This window comes from Diceros bicornis, chromosome 8, assembly GCF_020826845.1.
Source record: "Diceros bicornis minor isolate mBicDic1 chromosome 8, mDicBic1.mat.cur, whole genome shotgun sequence".
NCBI lineage: Eukaryota > Metazoa > Chordata > Mammalia > Perissodactyla > Rhinocerotidae > Diceros > Diceros bicornis.
The window spans coordinates 83,753,432-83,775,294 of record NC_080747.1 but is presented as its reverse complement, the minus strand read 5'-3'; the positions used below and the strand labels follow the sequence as shown (position 1 = coordinate 83,775,294).

Sequence of the window (21,863 nt, the reverse complement as noted above, 5' to 3'; positions counted from 1 at the left end):
AGAAAATGTAGGCAGTACACTATTTGTCATTGGTCATAAAGGGATCTTCTCAAATTCCATGTCTACTTGGACAAGTGAAACAAAATAAAAAATAAATAAGTGGGACTTCATCAGACTAAAGAGCTTCTGTGAGGCAAACGAAACCAGGATCAAAATGAAAAGACAGGTGGCCGGCCTGGTGGCGCAAGCGGTTAAGTGCACACGCTCCACTGCGGCGGCCCGGGGTTCACCGGTTCGGATCCCGGGCACACACTGACGCACCGCTTATCAAGCCATGCTGTGGCGGCGTCCCATATAAAGTGGAGGAAGATGGGCGTGGATGTTAGCCCAGGGCCAGTCTTCCTCAGCAAAAAGAGGAGGATTGGGAGATGTTAGCTCAGGGCTGATCTTCCTCACAAAAAAAAAAAAGAAAAAAAAGAAAAGATGACCTGCCAGCTGGGAGAGATATTTGCAAACGGTACATCCGACAAAGGGTTAATCTTTATATCTATCCACAATATATAAAGAACTCACACATCTGATCAACAAACAGACAAATAACCTGATCAAAAAATGGGCCGAGGATATGAACAGACATTTTTCCAAGGAAGATATACAGATGGCCAATAGGCATATGAAAAGATGTTCAAAATCACTAATCATCAAGGAAATGCAAATGAAAACTACACTAAGATATCACCTTACACCAGTTAGAATGGCTGTAATCACCAAGAAAAAAAAAAATGTTGGAGAGGATGTGGAGAAAAGGGAACCCTCATTCACTGCTGGTGGGAATGCAAACTGGTGCAGCCACTATGGGAAACAGTATGGAGATACCTCAAAAAATTAAAAATAGAAATACCTTATGATCCAGCTATCCCACTTCTGGGTATTTATCCAAAGAACTTGAAATCAACAATCCAAAGAGGCTTATGCACCCGTATGTTCATTGCAGCATTATTCACTATAGCCAAGACGTGGAAGCAACCCAAGTGTCCAACAGATGATTGCATAAAGAAGATGTTGTATATATATACAATGGAATACTATTCAGCCATAAAAAAAGACAAAATTGTCCCATTTGCAACAACCTGGATGGACCTGGAGGGTATTATGTTATGTGAAATAAGCCAGACAAAGACAAACACTGTATGACCTCTCTCATATGTGGAATATAAACTAACACATGGACAGAGAGAACAGTTTGGTGGTTACCAGGGGGAAGGGAGTTGGGGGGTGGGCACAAGGGGTGAAGGGGCGCTTTTATATGGTGACTGACAACAGTGTACAACTGGAATCTCACAATGTTATCAACTATTGTCACAACAATAAAAAAAAAACGGTGATTAAATAAAAAGATCAATCCTATTTCCAAAATGCACTGAAATGGCCTCTTGTGGAGAATCAGATCCAAGATTCTGTCTTTGCTTCTAGGACACCGTTTTTTGTCTCTTGAGCATGGAAACCCTTAGGGTAATTAAAGTCTGGAGGTAAGGGAGTTCAGAAGAGGTTGGGTGACTGATTATCGCTTGTTTTGTTTATCATTTGGTGTGAGAGTAATAATTGGATCCCCCTTGGCTATGTGGGGACTAAGCATTGCCAATACCTATGGGAAACTGCTCTAGTAAAATTCACATGCTATTTAGGATCTTGTTTTGTTTTGTTTTTTAAAATACAATCTAACTTGGCAATTTGGTGAGCTGAACTCAAATTTATATTCCTCAGGTGATGAAAACCAATTGTTTTCTTTCTTTCTTTTCCTTGAACTTCTACTGCACTTTGGACTGTTAAATTCTCCATTGCAAAAGTATAAATTATTTCTTTGTAAAATTATTTCTTTGTATAAATGAAAATATCCTGAAAAATCATGATGTTATTGACCAGTTAGTTTTGAAGAAGGAAGTTATCAGAAAAACAACTTTAAAGATTTCTATATCTTTTCAGATTTTAGGCTTTAAAGGAAAGTGGCTTTAAGTGTATTAGATTTGTGTAATGGATAGAATCTTTAGGACATTTTTCTTTTTCTAATACCTAATGAATGCATGTACTCTAATATATAGAGTATTAGCAAATCAAAGATGATTTTGAGTTTCATTATGAATGAATGAATGCACGCTTTTGGGAATGAGGACCTTTTCATAACTTGAATTTTATTCTAAAAAAGAATTGACAATATATATAAACCTTCATTTATGTGCTATGATCAGGGAAGGATACATTTCACTGAAAGTGAAGTGATCATATAACTGAGACATATCTTTTTTAAACATTAAATCATTTAAAATTCTATTTAATGAAAGTACATCAAAATTATATCATGCCTTTGCCTCTTTGTTACAGAGTGTATTGTCTGACACTCTGGAATAAGAGATATTTATGAAGTGTGGAATATGCGCCATCATGAACACTCTGGATCTGCCCTGATATCCCCGGGGGGTTGTGAAGTATGGAGCTGTACACATGTACGCTCAGTTACACCATGCTCCCTCCTTTTCTATGTAGTGTACTGAGAATGGCTCCATTCCTGTCCTATGGAGTAAGGGGCATAGATTTTGTGGTGAGTGTTCTCAACCCTGCTCAGTTTTCACTTACCTCTGGGTGTGTGATTGCACTGTGGTTGGTGAGGATGATGGGCACCAGAGCTCTGAATAAGTGGAGAATTATCACTTACGAAGGGACTTGAAAAACATATACACAAGTCCATTGTTGGATTAATATACACTATTACACCATTTGATTTGTGTGTGTGTGATTACTTTTCACTGGACATATCCTGTATCTTACATTTATGTTAACCTGTTGGTAGTTCTGCATTTAATCATGATTATTTCTTGAGTGGGAATTTAAGGCAAGGACTGATTTTAAATGATGTGGTAATAAAAAAATTGAACCCAGCCCTGGTGGTCTAGTGGTTAAGATCCAGCGCTCTCACCGCCATGGCCTGGGTTCGTTTCCCAGTCAGGGGACCACACTACCGGTCTGTTGGTTGTCACACTGTGGTGGCTGCGTGTTGCTATGATGCTGAAAGCTATGCCACTGGGATTTCAAATACCCGCAGGGTCACCCATGGTGGACAGGTTTCAGTGGAGCCTCCAGACTAAGACAGACTAGGAGGAAGGACCTGGCCACCCACTTCTGAAACAGTTGGCCATGGAAATCCCACGAATAGCAGCGGAGCACTGTCTGACACAGCACCAGAAGGTGAGAGGATAGAGTACGAAGACCGGGCAGGGTCTGCTCTGCTGTTCTCGGGGTCACTAGGAGTTGGAATCCACTCTATGGCACTAATAACAGCAACAATAAAAGAGTACTATATTTTTAGTCTGCCAGTTGTGAACTCTGCACATGTAACCTAGAGAAAAGCACTCACAGTGCTGCCTAAATGACTTACCATCATGCCTCAAGGAGTGTCTTTAACTTGGACGGTGAAAAAGTTATGGAACTGAAGCTTTTTGGATGTTTTGGGGAATCATAACCCAAAGTCATATATTATGGGAATTATGTTGTTCAGTTTGTCATTCTGTATGTGTTTAGAATGCATTAGATAACCTAGTTTTTTGCTACTCTTGACAGCTGCATTTCACAATAAATTTTTCATTTGTGCCTACTAGTAAGATTTGGATTCGCTCTGCCTAGAGGGATAGTTTGTCAAGCAGATACTAACAAGAGGGGAAAAGAGGCCTTTCTCCTTCTGAACTTCTGACACTTAGGGATGCTGAGAAAGGATTAGTCTAATAAGTCTCAGTTTTCTTAGGTTTTACAATTAAAGAAATGTCTTTTTTACTGAAGCATACTTCAATAAATATGTATTAATAGCATTCTTACAAACTAGAAAAATAATGTTTTTTAAGGAATTATTTGTACTGCTTTCTGAAACTCCGTGAGATAGCACTTTATGAGCTTAAAAGCACCAAAGCTCTATTGTACTGATAAAGTATTATTTTTATTGTTATTGGGTCAGTTTTATATCACAGATAACAAATTTTATCTATGAGCCTATATATTCACATATGGGATTAAAAACATTTAGTGCTTCAAACTTTTGGTAGTGATTTTTCCCCCTCCTTTTTCTGTTTTCTCTGTGTTGTTCTCAGTTTGACCCTGTCTGTCTGTTTCATCTTGGGTAGTTTGTCTAGCTCTCCCACCTGTCTGTTTCATCTAGCTCCCACCCCACCATCTGGCTTCCCTGGTCTCTTTCCTGTAATGAGTACTTTAAAAGAGACATTTACTAAATGAAGGTTTCAATTTCTGAGTTATTTTGGCTATTGACTATTTTTTTTATAGTTACATACTTTTAGATCTGAGCAAGGCCTATTCTCTCTTCTTACACTGCTTCTAGTAGCACAGAAATTTTACTCAAATTCTGAGTGAGCAAGGAGGAAAAATAAGTTCATTCATTTTTTTCATTCATTCAAAAACATTGATGGAATATCTATCAAATGCTCAGTGGAACTTGATTGTTCAACTTTCTACTTAACTATTCTGATATTTTTTGAGCAGTGATGATTGATTGACTCATTTAAAGAGTAAGATTTGCTGTTACCTATAAATTTGCAAGTGGCGTTATAATCCCAGCAATCTGCTTCGTTGGTTATTTGAGAATTTCTTTTATGCCCAAAATATGCCATCTAAGAATGGAAAATCTCGGTTAAGAGTGGCTCTTTATTGATGAAGGGAGTGCAATCTGTTGTAGCTTTGTTATGAAATTAGCCATTTCCCATTTGATAGATTAGGAAATGCATGTTTGATTTAAAATCAAAATTGACAAGTACATTTTAAAGATAAATGAAACAGATGAAAATGGAGTTTAAGAAGGTGCATTTATAGGTGATATTCACTAAAGCATTCTAATTTTTAAATAGATGTGTGAAGATTATGATTTGGGGAGTACACGTCTGAGGTGCTGGGAATTGGGACCTCCTGTATGCTTCTGTGTTATTTATTTGACTGAGTGGTTCTTAGAAATGGGAGCAGGTCTGGTCATCAGAGTGAAGCCAACAGTGTAAGCATTCCTGAAACACCGAGAGGCCCACAGGACCTGATGTTTCACTACTGAGCCTTTGGGGTGTAGGGAATCCAGAGCCAGGGCAAGGGGAAATTAAATGCAAACCTGGGAATTTAGCCTGCCCTTGGCTCTCTGGAGGGATGACTCTGAGGCAAAATATTTCCATCTTTGCTTCACTGTGGCACGTAGATATAAGGCTGTATGCCAAATTTATTATTTTTTTAAACAATCACCCTTTATATGCAAAAGTAGTAAGATGGTAACAACCTTAAATTGCCAGGTAGGATTTACATTATTCGATGTCATTTGGGACATAGATTTGCCTTTCCATCAAGACCTTTCAAAGAAGAGAAAGTCTATTCATTTAAAAAAAATTATTCTGACGCCTGTAGGTGTTTCAGGGGGACCATGGGTGAGCACGTGGGCATAAAAAATGTGTGGGCATTTAGAGCCAAATGATGAACTTGAAAGGAAAGAGTTGTGTGTGGGCATAGATTAATTTTTTTCCTATTAACTTACAAGTTTAGGATTGAAGACTAAGAAGGCACATATTATATTTTGCAGGTTTGCTATTTTTAATACAGCGATTTTTAAAGTTTATATTTATTAAAGAGTTTCTAATCAATAGTTCAACTCCAACGGAGGCAAAGTCCTTGCTCGTACTTCATGTCTAGGCCGTTGAGGTGAGGATTTCTCAATGGTAGAGTGTGTCTTGGGTTAAATAAAGTTTTAGAATCCCTGGACACTCGTCATTTTTGAGGGATAATTATCATGTTCAGAGGGACCTGCTCACTTGGGAAATAAATTCAACTTGTCTTCAAGTATCTTGTTTGTCTCTTGATTTTAATTTCCTCCTGTGACATCTGTCTCCAGAGGAAAAGAAAATGTTCAAGGCAAAAAATAAATAAATAAAAAGCCCTCTGCGTAAATTCATCCCAGTGAGTAGAATTTTATGCATTACTGTAAGTTTGTGTTTTAGAGATTACTGTAAGTAGCATTTCCTGAAAATATTGCTGTAATCACTTGTAATCACTTCCTCAGGTACTGAGATCCAGTATAGTTGGGGTTCCTCCTGATATAAGAGAATATGCCTATGTATTTTTTAATTGAAAAAAAACCCTGTAGACTCTTATGAAACAACACATCTTTAATTCTAGATTTAAAAAATTTTAAGCATTTAACTTAAATATTTAAATCAAAACATTTAGTATTTAATTAAAATTCTTAGTTTAATATCATATATCAAAACCAGTAGATATAATTTTGCTTTTATCATTTACTGTATAAAATTATTTGTGATTGGCATGGCCCCCATGTTAATTGCTGGACTTGTGCATATAACTTTTTATTTTAACAGCAAAAAAATCAGATTTTATTTTTCAGTAATGCTGAAATATTTTGAAACTCTAAAAATAAAATTTTTGTCAAATAATATTTCATATTGAATTATTTGTAATTTTTCTAGTAATTAAATGAACTAACCAAAATATCAAAACTTCAAAGGAGTTTTGTGATAGACCTACCCAAGACTACATGCGGAGGGGTTGTAGACTGTCACCATTTCTATGCCCTTGAATCCTAGACTCAAGAATGCATGGTGGCCAGAGAATGGGAAAAGCTGTACATGGAAAGGATAAGGAGTAGCTACATAGCAATAAACATACTTAAATGAAAAGTATTTTGAAATTCAGATAATGAAACGAGCTCTGATTGTACTGTGAAGGTACTTATTTTCACTAATTAATTATTAATCCCTTGTAGTTGAAACAGTAATTCTTTTAATTAGTGTCTGATCTTTATTAAAGAATTGCTTGTAGTACATTCAGATTTAGGTTCAAAAAGTACTGTGTATAATATACAGTCTGCAAGCCGGAGGAAGAAAGATTGCTTACTTTCATAAATGCTTCAAGTACCATAGTGCCCTTTTACTAACACTTTTGGGATGTTACATAAAATACTGTTGTGCTATATTGCATGTAAACATTCAGGAAAACCACATGACGTATTCAGTTTGCTAGTGAAATAATCAGTACACATACTGTGTCTAGTAATTGAATGCATTTTAAGGCTCAGCATCTGTGTGGTTGTATTCAGAGGGGTGGGTACGGAGGTCTCTGCTAAGGACAGACGAGGTCATCATAGCAGCAGGAAAAAAACACCAGTAAATTAATAAATTGGAGTTTTATTTATAGACTTACTGTGAAGAATTTTTTTAGCTTAACTGGGACCGAATGTTTCTGTTTACAAGATTAATATTCAACCGCAATTGAGATGGGCAAGCATATATTAATTTGACAGATGTTAATATCTATAATGAAAGCCAGAGACTTTCAAACAAACAAGTGATGAGTGTCCACAGGAGTAGCATAAGTAGGACCCGAATAAATAAATTCCTACAGTTTTTCTTAGAGGCTAGCTATGATTAATTTTTGAACTCTCTCACCCACACATGTTTTGTATGTCTTTGCATGTAGACATTAGGTACATGGGTAAACCTGTATCCCCATACTCATAGAATTTTTTTAAACACAGAAGAATATAAGTCAAACCTAATTGTTCAATATTAGAACCCAAGTAAAATTGAGTGAAAAGTCACTAGTACTTCTTCCTTTTATGTATCCCTTTACTCTTTATTCAGAAGTAGGATCAGATTTCACATATTTTAATTACTGATGATGGAGCTACTTTTGTATATTTTAGCTAACATTGTACCTTAAAATTAGCATATTCTATTTTTCAATACCTTAAAAACAGAATCTCATCTTCTGGAATCCTCGAAAAATTGAGATATTTATTATATACTGTAGATAAAAGAAATACGCCACTGCATCTAAGAGTTTCTAGGAACCCAGACATAACCTTAAGGTAGATAAAGACATTTTTTTTCTCGCTGCTTATGTTGTCTCTCATTTTCTTCAAATTTTATTCTTTAGTTTTGCAGTTTAACACTTTTCCATCTATCTCAAGCAAAAGCTAATATTTATACCACATGGTAAGTAAGCCTTTCAGAGTCTAGATCTGCTTATTCTTTGTTTTTGGTTGCTCACTTCTTCCCGGCCCTTCTCACTACCTAGCATAGAATATAGTGCATAGTAGGTGCCTAATAGGTGCTTGATGATTGATTGATTGACTGATGTGGTTTGATTAGAATAGTAGTTTATGACATGATACAGATGTCCGGGAGGTAATAGATGGAGTGGCAGTCTGCAGAGGTCAGGCCAGAATGTGTTTTAAGTTGTGTCTGACGTGTGATATCCTCATGAGTATCTTAGACAGCCCTTGTACAGACAGTAGCCACATGAAATGTGGGACAAGAGCTGTTCCTATACGCGTTCTGATCACAGAGAGGGAGGGAATAAACGGGTCTGGACTTGCAAAGGCGCTGCATCTGCTGCAGTTGATTGACACTGTGGAGCATGTTTGGGGGAAAAGTGAACTGCCTGGCTTTTGGTGTGCCTTTCCTTATGGTGTAGATCAGCAAGTCTCAATCTGGACTGCACGTTAGTCTGCCCTGGGTTTCTTTAAGAACATGCCACTGCCCTGGCCCTGCCCTAGACAGGTCAAGTCAGAATCTCTGCAGGTTGGGCCTGGGCATCATTCATTTTTAAAAACAATTCCGCTGTAGAGCTGGTTTTGAGATAGTTTGAAGTTTTGTAGGAACCAAATTTGGAAGAGAAGAAAGATTAAAGGGTATGATTTCCACTCCTTTTGTTCTGGTTTACTTGTTGAGAAGGATGCATCAATGTCCATGAATAATCTAATACAAGCCATTTATGTAATCGTAAATGTTCTAGTAGCTGTAAAGAGGAATAGGTCGAAATAATTTTAATAATAAATGTTATTTAGCCCAGTATATCCTAAATCATGTTATTTCAACCTGTAATCAGTATAAACAAATTGAGGAGATATTTTATTCTGTTTTTCCTCGTATCAGGTGTTCTGCGTCCAGGGCGTATTGCAGGCTTGCAGCCGTCTTGGTTTAGACCAGCCACTTTGCAGATGTTCCACAGCCTCCTGTGTCTGGTCACCTCTGTGCTGGACGGAGCAGATCTAGAGGGCGAAGTGCTGGAGCAGAAACGGGAGGCCGTACTGTTGGTCTTGCCACTGACTAATGCTTTGACCGTGGACGCTGCACTTATCCTCGGTCTGGATTTCAGCTTCCTTCATTTAATGTGAGGGGGTCAAGAATCGGTCTAAATTGGGAGTTTTCTGATTTTGCTCCAAAGTGCCCCAGGCCTTGGTGAGCACGCCTGAACAGCCAGCATAGAGAAGAGGAGAGGCAAGCAAGCTGCTTTAGGCTCTTTTTCCTTGGGATATATGTACTTGAGTTTCCAGGTGTCATTTTGTTTGAGGATAAAAACAAAAAAAAATTTTTTTAAAGCAAAACACAGGTTTGAAAAAGATCGCTAGGCTAAGTGTTTTCTTCAGTCTGTGATTCTCTCCTGTCGGCATTTCTAAGATGGCTCCAGGAAGAGGTCAGGCAGCAGGAGTCCTGTCCTTCTTTCCAGTGAATGTGTCACCATGACAAGACTCTTGGATGTTTCCTATCAAATAGCAGTGGCTAAAATGGCTCAGATTTGAGGAACAGAAATCTCTGATACCTGGATCCACCCCAGAGTGGTAACAGATCACTTACGGCTACCGAGGCACCTAGCAGTCTTCTAAAACTGACCCAGCCCAAATCTCAAGAGGAGACCCCTGACTCCTTCTGAGGTGTGGTCAGGCAGACTGGAGGGCTGGGATTCCTCTGGCTACAAGGCTTTTCTGACGGGAAATGTGTTTCTCTACCGGTGAATGCGTAACTGACAACTCCAATGATTGTTATATAGATGGCAGTATTAGTTGCACGTGATTCTGGTTCCCAGACTAGTAACCTTTCTCCGTATCAGATAGATGAACTCTGGTGGCAACAACAAATAGAAAAGAAACAATATCAGATCTTGTTCACTAGAAATCAGTCTTTGCCGATTTCCGCAGTCCGGGCCAGGGGAACATGATCCCAATCCACCATGTTGTTCACCGTTAAAGCCTTCTGTGGTGGTTTGTGTTAGGAGTCAGCCAAGGACTTACGTGTCCCAGATTTTAGCTACTTTGCTGTTGCATTTGGGGGAAAAAAGTGACATTGAGTGGGAATTGTGAAGTGGAGAAAGCTGAGGAAATAAAATACCTCAATTTTTAGGATGCTTCTAAGAAGTCTATTATAACACCATATTCTGTACTTAATAGGCAACTATAAGTAAATTGTTTTGGAAAGAGTCAGCTGAGATATCAACAGTTATTTCTGAATTTTTCCTAGCACGCACACACTTAATTCCTCCAGTCCTGGCCTGCTCATGCATCAATGAAGGCAACCTGTAATACTTCAAGCAAAGGAGGGAGAGAAATCCAGTTTTATCGTATCGAGCACAGCCACTTTTACAACAAGTTAATGAAAGAAATGTTTTCTGAGCACATTGAATTCTTTAATCCAAGCAGATTTTCCTCAAGATTTGGCATAGGTCTGCATGTAGGATTCTAGGTGAATAGGGAAAGTGCATAAATGTGACCTTTGTAAGGCTTGTATTTTCTTTATGAAGCTGAAAGGTGCACAAATACACAAATATTAGCCCACTTTTATTTTTGTCCCAGAAAACTTCCCTCTGATGATATCATCTCTGTGTTCAAACTTTGGCATCGGTGCTGCCCATCTCGGTTCCCTGCAGGCCTTGCCATCTGTTCAACGGGTAAAGGGCCCCATTTCATCAGTGTCCCCATCCTCCAATTGAAAATAGAGCCCTCTGACTGGCATTTTTCCTCTCTTTTCTGGCCCCTGTTTATTGGGAACCAGCTCTAGTATCTCAGCAGGTGGCTTTACCTTAGCCAGGTACCTTAGGAGGAGCAATTACTGGAAGGTGGAGGATCTGTAGCGGGGGTGGAGCATCTGTTACTGCAGTAATCTTGGCTTGGAGGGAGTCTGGGACCTGGAGAGAGTCCAGCCATGAAGGTGATGCCCTCCCTGTGGTGCTCTCCTTTTGCCTTTCCCCTTTGTCAATACTTGGGCTCTTTCAGGTTTAACCTTTGATCTGTCTTCAGTTTCATAAGGCCAGCTATGGTGGGTGGCAGAGACCCACTGCTTTTATCTGTCTGACCATAAATCAGCCTCCTTCCCTTCCAGGCTCTTAGGACTCTGGCCTGGCAGTTGTGCAGAACCACTTACACCTTCACAGTTGTCCCGCCTGTACTTTAGGACATCTTCTAAAACAGTCAGCTCCTGGCCCCACTCCTGGCGTCCTTTTGGCATCCCCCGCTCTATCCCCCATCCTGTATCTGGGGAATTCTGAAGAGTTGCCAGGTAGGATATTTTCTAATTTCAAACCATACGTAAAGACCCAGGTAAAGAAATGTGGCTATCGAAATGTTTCCGTGTTTTCTTAACAAGTGTATATATGTTAGCCACGGAAAGCAGGGAGGGCAGGGAAACAAAATGAACAAGATGATCCCCAAATGCCTGAAATCTAATGGGCTCGTTTCCTCTTTTTTCTTCTCTTTGTTTAATTCTTAAATTTTCTTTTTCACGCTATGCTTTGGCATTATATGTTTTGTCTGCTATTTTACATCATGCTTTTGTGTTATAGTATCTATTCTACTATAAGCTTCCTAAAATAATTTTTGAAAATAAAAGTGGTTTTTATAAGAAACACATCTCAGTATTAGAATTTCAATTCTAAAAAATAATTTGCCCATCACTCTTTAATTATTAAGCAATGTCTGAAGTACTTTCTGGAGAGCAGTGTAGTGTGGTTGTTAACACAGGTGCTCTGGCACCAGACTGCCGGGGTTTACGCTCACTGGGTCTGCATATAAATCACTAGGTGATTATCTTGGGCAAGGCGCGTAATGTTTTTGAGCCTCAAGTTTCTCCTCTACAGTAACGTTATGGGGACTAAATACGTTTATATATAAACACGTGTACCTATGCATTACTCATCTTACAGCTTTTCTGTTGTATCTGACTTTATTACCTGAGCAATGCCTGGCATAAAATAAACACTCTATAAATGTTACCTACTACTGTTACTATTTGTTTTAGTTATTATGACACTCCTCAGATAAATATAGGTGAGGTAACTGAAGCCAAAGGAGGTTATTTGACTTGCCCAGGGTCATACAGCTGGTGAGTGTGCAGAGCCGAGTTTGCACCCAGGTTCGTCTGACTACGCAGGCCTCATCCTCATGCCCTGAGTCTGCCACGGCCGCCTCACTCGGCAGCGTAGTTAAACAGACACGCTTGGACTGTTAGGACAATCAAGCGTGCATCCATCAGCACAGGTTCACTTCCTGAGTTTTCTTTTTCCTTAAAGAGTTATAATTTCTCTTGGGTAACAAATCTGTGCTATTAGATTGCAAATTTCTTGGCATAGGTCTACCATAAATCTTGCTTCTTTGAGAGACACTTCTAGGAAGTGAGAGGGCTAGGTTTATTATTTAACATCAGGTGTTATTTTTAAGAGAGGAACCATCCTGTGGAGATGTTCTCATGCATATGGCGTGGTGCATCTGGTAGATGGAAGTTACGTGAAACTGTGTTGGTGCTGCTTTCAGATATTTCTAATAGATCTGAGTTGTCCAGTAAATGAACTCGCAGGTGAAACAGAAATGGTGAGTTTCCCTCACTGAAGGGGCTTATGAGCTATTTATCAGAAATGTAACCTTCATGATTGCCATCTCTGACCGTGGACCTTTGGATGTCCTGCACACTGTATGAATTTAGTGACTATCCCCTGGCTGCGTGAGTGAATGAATGTATTAACAGATGTAAAGAATGACAGTAGCTGCAAGAGAGCTCCTTACTGTGAGGAAGGCATGGGGTGCAAGAGAGAACGGTTGGTTCTAAGTCTGAGCAGTACAGGGAGTTTGTCATTGTATCATATTCCTAAATACCTGTGTCTCCTCCCTGCCAGGTCCTGCCCCTCCCTGTTCACACAAATCCTGATTTCCTGTCCAAGATTCAGTGTGTTTTTGCCTTTTGCTCTAAGATTCCTGCTCTCTCCTTAAACAGTGAGGCAATCAGGTTACTCAGAGACCTTACTCTAGTTGAAGGGACAAATCGGGTCTGGCAGACCTTTTCCCGTTGCTCTAATCCAAGTAGAGGAGCCTGCTTTCTAGTGGAGAAACATCTTCTCCCGAGTCAGTTATGGGTGAATGTATAGGAAGTATTTTCTGTGCTGAATTGATTATTGCCTAACAGAAACATATCTCCCTCTTTTTTCTTTATTAACTCAATCAGGATCTTCTAGATGCAAGAGATAGATACTGGATGAATAAGAACTATGAATGTCCTTTTAGCAACCACATTATGTCTAGAATCAAAGGAAGAAGGCAGTCTTTAATTCTTGATAGCCCTTGATCATATTTTAATGTGGGAACTTTTGAAATACTCCAAAAGGTGGTTAGTGGTAGGAATAGATATTTGGTGGTTATTAATGAATCTTTTGTTGTTGAATTTTGGCTAAAGTAATAATTTGTCTTTTTCTCTTTCAGCTGTCCCATTTCCTCCAAGTCACCGGCTTACAGCAAAAGAAGTGTTTGATAATGATGGGAAACCTCGTGTGGATATCTTAAAGGCACATCTCATGAAGGAAGGCAGGCTGGAAGAGAGTGTTGCATTGAGAATAATAACAGAGGGGGCTTCAATCCTTCGACAGGAAAAAAATTTGCTGGATATTGATGCACCAGTCACAGGTAAGCCCCGAGGATGGAGGCTGCTCACTTGTACCCAAACTTTGTTGTTTCTAGCATCAAATCAAAAGTCCTAGCTACCAATGAGTCTTCAAATACCCTATTCATCTTACTCTTTTACTGTCAAATTTGTACATTGAGAACTAAAGTTATTATACATATGTAACAATATTTTTATTTTTGTGTATTAATTATCTATGAGATTGTGATGCTCTAAAAAGTGGTGTGCAACTTAGAGATGATGAGAAGGATATTCTGAAGTAATACTTTAATTAAAAAGTGATGTTGTTTGTCAGTAGAAACACTAGCTGACACAAAGAATACAAGATATTCGTTGGGAGAGATTAGACAAAGTATACTAAGACTGCTACAGTGTTTGAGTAAGTGACTAAGTTTTAAAGCAGTGGTTCTCGAAGTGTCATCCCCAGGCTAGCATCATCATCATCATCATTATCATCATCACTTGGAAACTTGTTAAAATGTAAATCCTCAGGCCCTACACGAGAACTACTGAATCGGATTCTCTGGGGTGAGGCCCAACAATCTGTTTTATCAAGTCTTCTAGATGATTCTGATGCATATGAAAGTTTGAAAACCACTGAATTTTAGGAAGAAGTCCACATTTCTCTTCTTCCTATAGTATTTTGTGTCTAAAAAAGTCTTTACTTTTTGAGCTTTTTTGTTCTCTTACTTCTTGTGGGCAGATACATGTTTTGCGTTAAGTCTCTTAGACTATAAAAATTACATCTTGTCAAAAAATTTTGTATGGTGCAGAGTATCAAATATTAGAGACTTTTGATCTACCCTCTGTGGAGTTTGCTAAACTTGCAAGTTTTCATTTTTAGAGAAGCTAAAAAACATTTATTTTCTCTTTAATTATTATCATTCTGGCAAAGGGAAAAAATTCAGACACAGAATATTGTCCTTTTCAAAATATATGGGACATTTAAAAATATTTCATATATACTACTGATTGCTTCTTTCTTCCAAACCTTCATTACTTATCTTTCTGGCCTTCAGTTGTGTATTTGAATGTTACTGTTGAGAGAAAGATAAGCTCTCTTGAGTTTCAGGCTATACCTTCCTTGGTCAAAATGTCCCTGATGATTCCTATTCCAAAGAGATTTACATTAGTTACATTTTATTTTTGGTTGGCAATGTTCTTTTTCTCGTTTGTGATTCAGAATGTGTCTGGGACCAGGCGGCAGGAGAAATTGGCTCTAGTGGTGTTAACTTGGTGTTGGCCAGTGGTGAATGAATCAAGCCCCAGACTTCCCTGTGTGTCTCTCATGATGAACCCCGTTTTCCATGTGTTAAAATGGAGTCGTGTTATTATCTCCAACTCATGGACACTGTGAAAATATAAGAACAAAACAAATGTGAACACGCTTTGCTTTCTTAGATACTAAAATACTAAAATTTTCTAGTATCTAAATACTAGTTTGGCATCCACCGGCAAAAACAAATTACTTTAAAAAATTGAGTATAAATTCCACTTATAAATTAATGGTAAAATATTAGCTGTAAATGATATCTTTCTCATTAAGCTTATTTGTTTTTAGTAAGAATGCGTGGCTTGATATTTTATTATGAGTTTATTTTTTCTCATTTCACATGATAATGTGTGACTTCCAATAAAGAATTCATGTTAAATTCACTAATGAGCCCAGTTGGTGTTAATGAAAATGATAATTCTAACTTAAAAGAAACATGTAAGATAGATATTTAGGGCAGTGTATTTTCTGGGATGCAGTCAGCTCTTCTGTTTGATTAATTAGCCTCTGTCCTGAAAGAACACGTAGGGAGGATTCTAGAAGAGTGAGATTTATGATGTTTTATCCTGGAACCTTTCTGGAGTCCAGAGCAATTGCCCTCATATTCAGTACAGATCACCTGTTCTTTCCAGTAAGATCCCAGATGACATTTTGGCAAATTTTGGGATATAGATACAAAGAGACTTTGGAAATCAGGACTCAATTATGTATAACTTTCCCTGGGGGAGAAAAAAACTAAAGTATTTTAGATAGTGACAGAAGCAGCTATGGAGATATCACAGAATATGTAACACTAGTGGAATATAACCCAAGCAGGAAAAACCTTTCTCTAGAGGAGTGCTTATATTTCATGACGAAGGCAGGATCTAAGGAGCCTCCAGTAGAGTCCATTGCAGTGACCTCCTACCCCCTTTTCTGGCAGTGTAAGGACATGGAATAATAGTGGCAGAGGAATGGAAACAAATATTTATTTTGACATTTGGATAAAATGGAAAAAAAAAAAAACCTTTTGCATATAATTCACCAGAAAGCTAAATTCATAGCTTCATGTTTAACCTATGAGTTTATGAGAAAAAGCTGAAACATGGAAGATTGCAAAATAAAAGCAGGGTACGTTGATCAGAAAAAATTACAATATTTTTGTATTTCACATTTTAATTTTTGTATTAAACTTCTTAAAATTTATTGGTAAAATTTTGTATGGTTGTGATCTGAGACTTTATTTTATCTGGACAGGTAAACCAGCAGTGTAATATCTATTTTTAAATTCAGAATATTTGTTGTTTGGGTTACTGATACTAGGCTATGCAGTAATACGCATAGTTTACACTGAAAGTCTTGAGGGTAGAGTATTCTGTATAGAGTTCAGAATTCCATGCTGAAGAAAGATGGAAAACTTAATAAACAGTTAGAGGAGAGGAAAGAAGAGGAAGAAGAAGGAAATAATACAATTACAAATGAAAACCTGAGAAAAAAGACTGAGAGGAAGGAAGCAAGGAATTCAGTGTAGCCTGAAGCCTGGCTGTATGGTGGCTTCCAAGTGTATTAGAAACAGTCTCTCACCTGCAGATGTCAGATTCCTAAAACTGACAAGGTGTGTCTGTCTGGGTAGAAACTGGCCAGTAAATCCTTGTGTGGAATATGTTAACTCTCCAAATGAAGCCAGTGGCAAGTATGCTATAATTATGCACAAAATCCACTCACCAGCTTTCCCTCCACTCCTCCCCCTCCTATTTTTCATTAATAAAAGTGTTTCACTCTTAAATGTTTATAGAGAAGTTATGCTAACATCTGTACCATGGTTTGCGCCCATTTTAAGAAAAACCTGGAAATTAGTGTTCTAGTTATTTGAAATCTGGACATTGATTCATTCCATGGGCATTTCTTTAATGTTTAAATGTACAAAGCTGCCCCACTCCCTTTCACCCCCTTCAAGTATTTATAAAGTAGTGAAAAGTTTGTGTTCATATAGGATTTTTTTCCCTTAAAATACTGTACATTTTATTTTGGAGAGGACAGAAGGACAAGGGATCTGCCTAGTCCCTGCTCCCCGCATGTGTCCCTCTGGAGGAGGAGATATAGCAGTGTGTCCCTGGCCCTCCTGGGGGGTGGTTTAGATAAGCCAGGAATCATCCTCATGGGAGTGAGATGAGGATTCTGGGTCCCCAGTCAAAACAAGGGAGGTATGAGGCATGTTCTGCTCTTTTCTCTAAATTAACTTGCCTGATTAGAATGGTAGCTGTTTCAGAGATTTAATTTGCAGAATGTGTTTCTGTGTTGGAGGCATTTTGTCAGGGAAAGTATTTTCCCTCTTTGATTCTTTTCTGAAAATCAAGTTGAATTTATCTTGGTTTCCTTGCAGACATACAAATGGAACATTAAAACATGTGGCCAGATATCATTGTGGCAACTTGCTATGGACTGAATGTTTGTGTCCCCCTAATATTCATATGTTGAAGCCCTAATCCCCCATGCGATGGTATTTGGAGGTGGGGCCTTTGAGAGGTGATTAGGTTTAGGGGAGGTCATGAGGGTGGAGCCCCCATGATGGGATTAGTGCCCTTATAAGAAGAGGAGGAGATGAGAGCCCCCTCCCTCTCCTCCATGTGAGGATACAGCAAGAAGATGGCCATCTGCAAACCAGGAAGAGGGCCCTCACCAAACACTGAATATGCCAGCACTGTGATCTTGGACTTTCTAGCCTCCAGAACTGTGAGGAATAAAGGTTTGTTGTTTAAGCTACCCAGTCTATGGCATTTTGTTATGGCAGCCCCAACTAAGACACAACTCATTTTGGGAGTTCAATTTAACTATCATTTATTGAATGTTTACCTGGCACAGGTGGTATGGGTTATGTACAGGTGAGTAAGACCTGGTCTCTGCTCTCCAAGAGCTCAGAATATAACAAGAAAGCTGAAACAGATATTTACCCAAAGATATGTACATCAAATTGTTGATTAATTTAAGGATATGACCTAGATTTATTCAAGCAAATTAAGAAGTGTCCAACTGGATATAGGTAATTTAAAGCCGAAAAGTTTTCCTGTCTTCTAAATGGCTAAGGTTTTCCTGCGAGTGCCCACTGATTATTATATTCCATCTTTGAGTTAAAGAAACTGTTAAATAGCTGGGATTTTACCTGTCCTGATCATGGATTGAGAACTCTTTCAGAAGGTCAAGAACCAGGGATGATAAAACACCTGAGACGTAGTCCTTGGCTGGACTACTCAAGGTCTAGCTGGGGAGTCAGATACATAAACAGAGAATTACTATATAATTTGTTAAGAGCTATAGTGGAGGCGCCCACAAATTAGTGTGGGAACTCAGAAAAAGGAATGCAGGGAAGCCAAGAAAAGTCTTAACAGATTACATGATATTTGAACTGGATCATATGTGATAAGTAAAATTTTTTTATGTGAAAAAGCTAGGGAAGGATATTCTGTGCAGAGATAATAGCATATTAAAGGCACTGGTATTTTTTGTTCAGTGGCAAGGCATGCTCTTGGAGATTTTCTATGGGAGAACAGGGTCTCAGTAGGGTGTGAGCGGTGGGGGTGAGCCTGAGGTCTGAGGTCGAACGGTCAGAATCGGATACGAGCTTCTCGTAGCAGCATGTAAACATTTGGCACTGTTCTGTAGGTACTGGGGAGTCAAGGGGGTCTTTGAGCAGGGGAATTACTTAACTAAGTTTGTGGCTAGAATAGCATCTTGGGTGAAATGAGTAGAATGGAGTGGGGAGAGGAGTTGATTGAGAACCTTTTCTGCTTGTCCAGGGGAGCCATGGTGAGGACTTTGGCAGGGTAGGAGGATTGGGTTCGATTTTGATTACAGGGCTTTTAAAAAATAGTAGTTAACATTGATCTTAAAACATCTGATTCGTTTGTACTTAATTTCTATTAAAGTCTTCTGGAATATGGTAGGATGCTTTATGCAGGGATCCAATTTACTACATTTTTCCTTGAAGTTCTCATATTTTCCTGTTTTCCCTTTGACTAGCAGAGGAACATTTCCCTCATTTGTAAAGCAAAAGCAGAGCAGGAGCTTAGGTTTTTGAACAGAGTGATTTAGAACTCATTTTCTGGTCTCTGGGTAGAGGGGATAGGCCAGCATCAGCTTAGGCAGACTGCTAATCTCTCCGGTTTGTCTGTTTCCTGCAGTGGGGGATTTGTCCCTGGGGCAGCAAAGGATTCCCTCAGTGGCTGTGCCTGCCATTTAGCACATCAGGCAGTTGCCAGGAGAACCCTCTGGCTTCGTTCCTGGATGTGAGAGTGGACCAGTGGCCAAGTTTAAGGTCATAGCATTCCTTCCCTTACAGCAGCTGACGTCAATTAGGAGAATTCCCCATGCCTTTCCTCTGGGGAGTGTTAAGTGGGGCTAAGAATCCAGTGTCTTTTGAGAGCTAAAGATCAGTGTTCATTCTCCCCATACTATCATTTGTCACTTAAGGGCAACGTAGCTTTGGTTTATAAGGGGATAAAATATTACTTCTGGGGCATTTTGCCCACTTGTGATTTCAGAGACCAAATCTTTAGGGCCTGCCCTGCAGCCAGAGGCCTATTTTGGTACCAGGCCCACTGCTGGCAGTCAGCACATTTCAGTCCCAGCCTGTGGCAGCAACACATCATTTTGATGTCCTTATTCTTCTTAATTTGGGCCCTTGATTAAAAAAAAAAGATAATGCTGATAAAAGTTTACTGCATGAGAGCCCAAGTCCTTTTCCCTGAGCTGTTTACCACTCTGGTTTTGCAAGGCTGGTCTCAGAGTTTCAGTCAGTGTTTCTCAGTCTTGCGCCTGGATCAGAATCACCTGGAGGGCTTCGTAAACCACAGCTTGCTGAGTACCACCTGCAGAGCTCTGATTCAGGAGGTCTGAAGTTGGGCGTGCGAATTGGAATGTCTAGCAGTTCCCCAGGTCGTGATGACACCCTTGATGGGGAACACACTGTGGGAACCACTGGCTTAAGTAACTGCTCTGAGGTCTCATAGCTAGTAAGCTGAACGCCTTGCTTTGACGGGCATCCATCTACGTAATACATGCTTAGCTCTTACACCGTACTGTTTACACGCTTCTGTAGGAAGGTTTAAAAAATCAGGTGTTTTCTGTTCATTTGACTAGAATTTGTTCTTGCTTGTTACTGAAGAAAACATACCAAGAATGTTAAAGGTTCTCAAGAAATACAAGGAACAAATTATTTTGACTGTTGATTATAATTTATTATGTTTTAAAGGTAATTGTATACAACAAAAATGTATTGCTGTTTTACAAGGAGCAAGACAAAACAATAGTGCTTAGCATACTTGGGGCACAGAGTTGTCTATATAGTTTTTTCCAGTGAAAAACCTTCTCGATGCTTTTCTTTACAAGCTCTTTGAGAGTTGACTATAGAAAGCTACTGCTGGGACAGTTTATAAAGGAAAAAAAGGAAGACTGGGATCAAAAGCATCTTTAAGTGAATTATGTGGTAATGAATACAGTATTATATTAAGAACAGTTGAGCCATAGTAATTTGGCACTGTGTGTAACATACAAGTCAATAATAATCTGTTAACATCAATAAACATATACCACCATCCAGAGGAAACATTTGACAGTCATTACAGTAACATCATAATTACGTGAACAGATATTTTACTTTAAGACACAGTGTACCTGACCATTTCAGTTTGCTGTGAGTTGGTACTCTTCACAAATAGTGTTTAAGCACCATTGGTAAGGCAACGCCTGCGGTTGTTTTCATAGGAAGATAAAAATGCCCCAAAACTATTATTCTTAATATCTGAAAGTTGTCACTTGCAGTAATAATAATTTTTTTTTTTTAAAGATTTTATTTATTTATTTTTTCCCCCCAAAGCCCCAGTAGATAGTTGTATGTCATAGCTGCACATCCTTCTAGTTGCTGTATGTGGGACTCGGCCTCAGGATGGACGGAGAAGTGGTGCCTCGGTGCGCACCCGGGATCCGAACCCGGGCCACCAGCATCGGAGCGCGCGCACTTAACCACCAAGCCACGGGGCCGCCCCAGTAATAATAATTTGATGTCTTTAGAGAAGACTGAAATATGTTATAATTAATGCTGCAGTGGCTTTAAGAGAAGTAATGTTTCAAATAATACTGAAATGCTTCCAGATGAAGAAAAAGCATTCTTCTTAGGTACCTGAAAGGAAAGATGTAGGTGCACTTCCCTTTGTCTCCCCAGATTCTATCCATGTTCCCCATCTCATCTCATGTTCCATGTTCTCACTGAAGTGTCCCTAATAATTTCAGAGTCATTGATTTAATTCTCTTGAGATCCAGTAAAGTTCATGGGCTTTAACAGATGTTTACCAAATACTGGCCACAGACTGGTACTGGTCTATGGCAAAGTTTGCACTGGTCCAGAGAGAAATTATCTTTTTCATTTAGTGAGAAGGCTTTCTTTTAGTATATGAAACAATGGTGATAGTAGATGGTAATTGTTTTTTTAATAGCTTTTTGGGGGACAAATTAATGAGTTGTTGTAAGACTAACATTTAAGTTCTTGTTTTATTAAAGTTATAAACTTTTATAAAGCTATAAACTATTGTTTCACTCTTAGTTTTCACATAATCCTGTGAAGGATGTTCTGTTATCAGTTCCATTTTACAAATGAGGAAACTAAAGCTCAGAGAAGTTGATATCTAAGGTTACCCCACTAGACGTGCCAGGACTGGTATTAAAACCTAGGTGGTTCAACCATGTCTGTTCCCATTTTATTTGGGGGTAGAAGTTAATTTAATGAAATCATTAAATCTGGTAGTAATCATATAGCACGGCATTTAACAATATTGTTCTGATGATTTTTTATTGTTTCATGCTATCATACTCTTAAATGTTAACATCTGAGGACATGGATTTTGTGTTTTGGTTTT

At 38.8% G+C, this 21,863-nt stretch overlaps 1 protein-coding gene across 2 annotated transcripts in view; it reads left to right on the top strand.

The window, feature by feature from the left end:
- PPP3CA (protein phosphatase 3 catalytic subunit alpha) overlaps nt 1-21,863 on the top strand; it is a 318,491-nt gene that overhangs the window by 142,304 nt on the left and 154,324 nt on the right. For both annotated transcript variants that reach the window (XM_058547578.1, XM_058547579.1), the window contains exon 2: nt 13,505-13,705. In XM_058547578.1, coding sequence (XP_058403561.1) covers nt 13,505-13,705 — 201 coding nt within the window. The remainder of the gene's footprint in view (nt 1-13,504; nt 13,706-21,863) is intronic.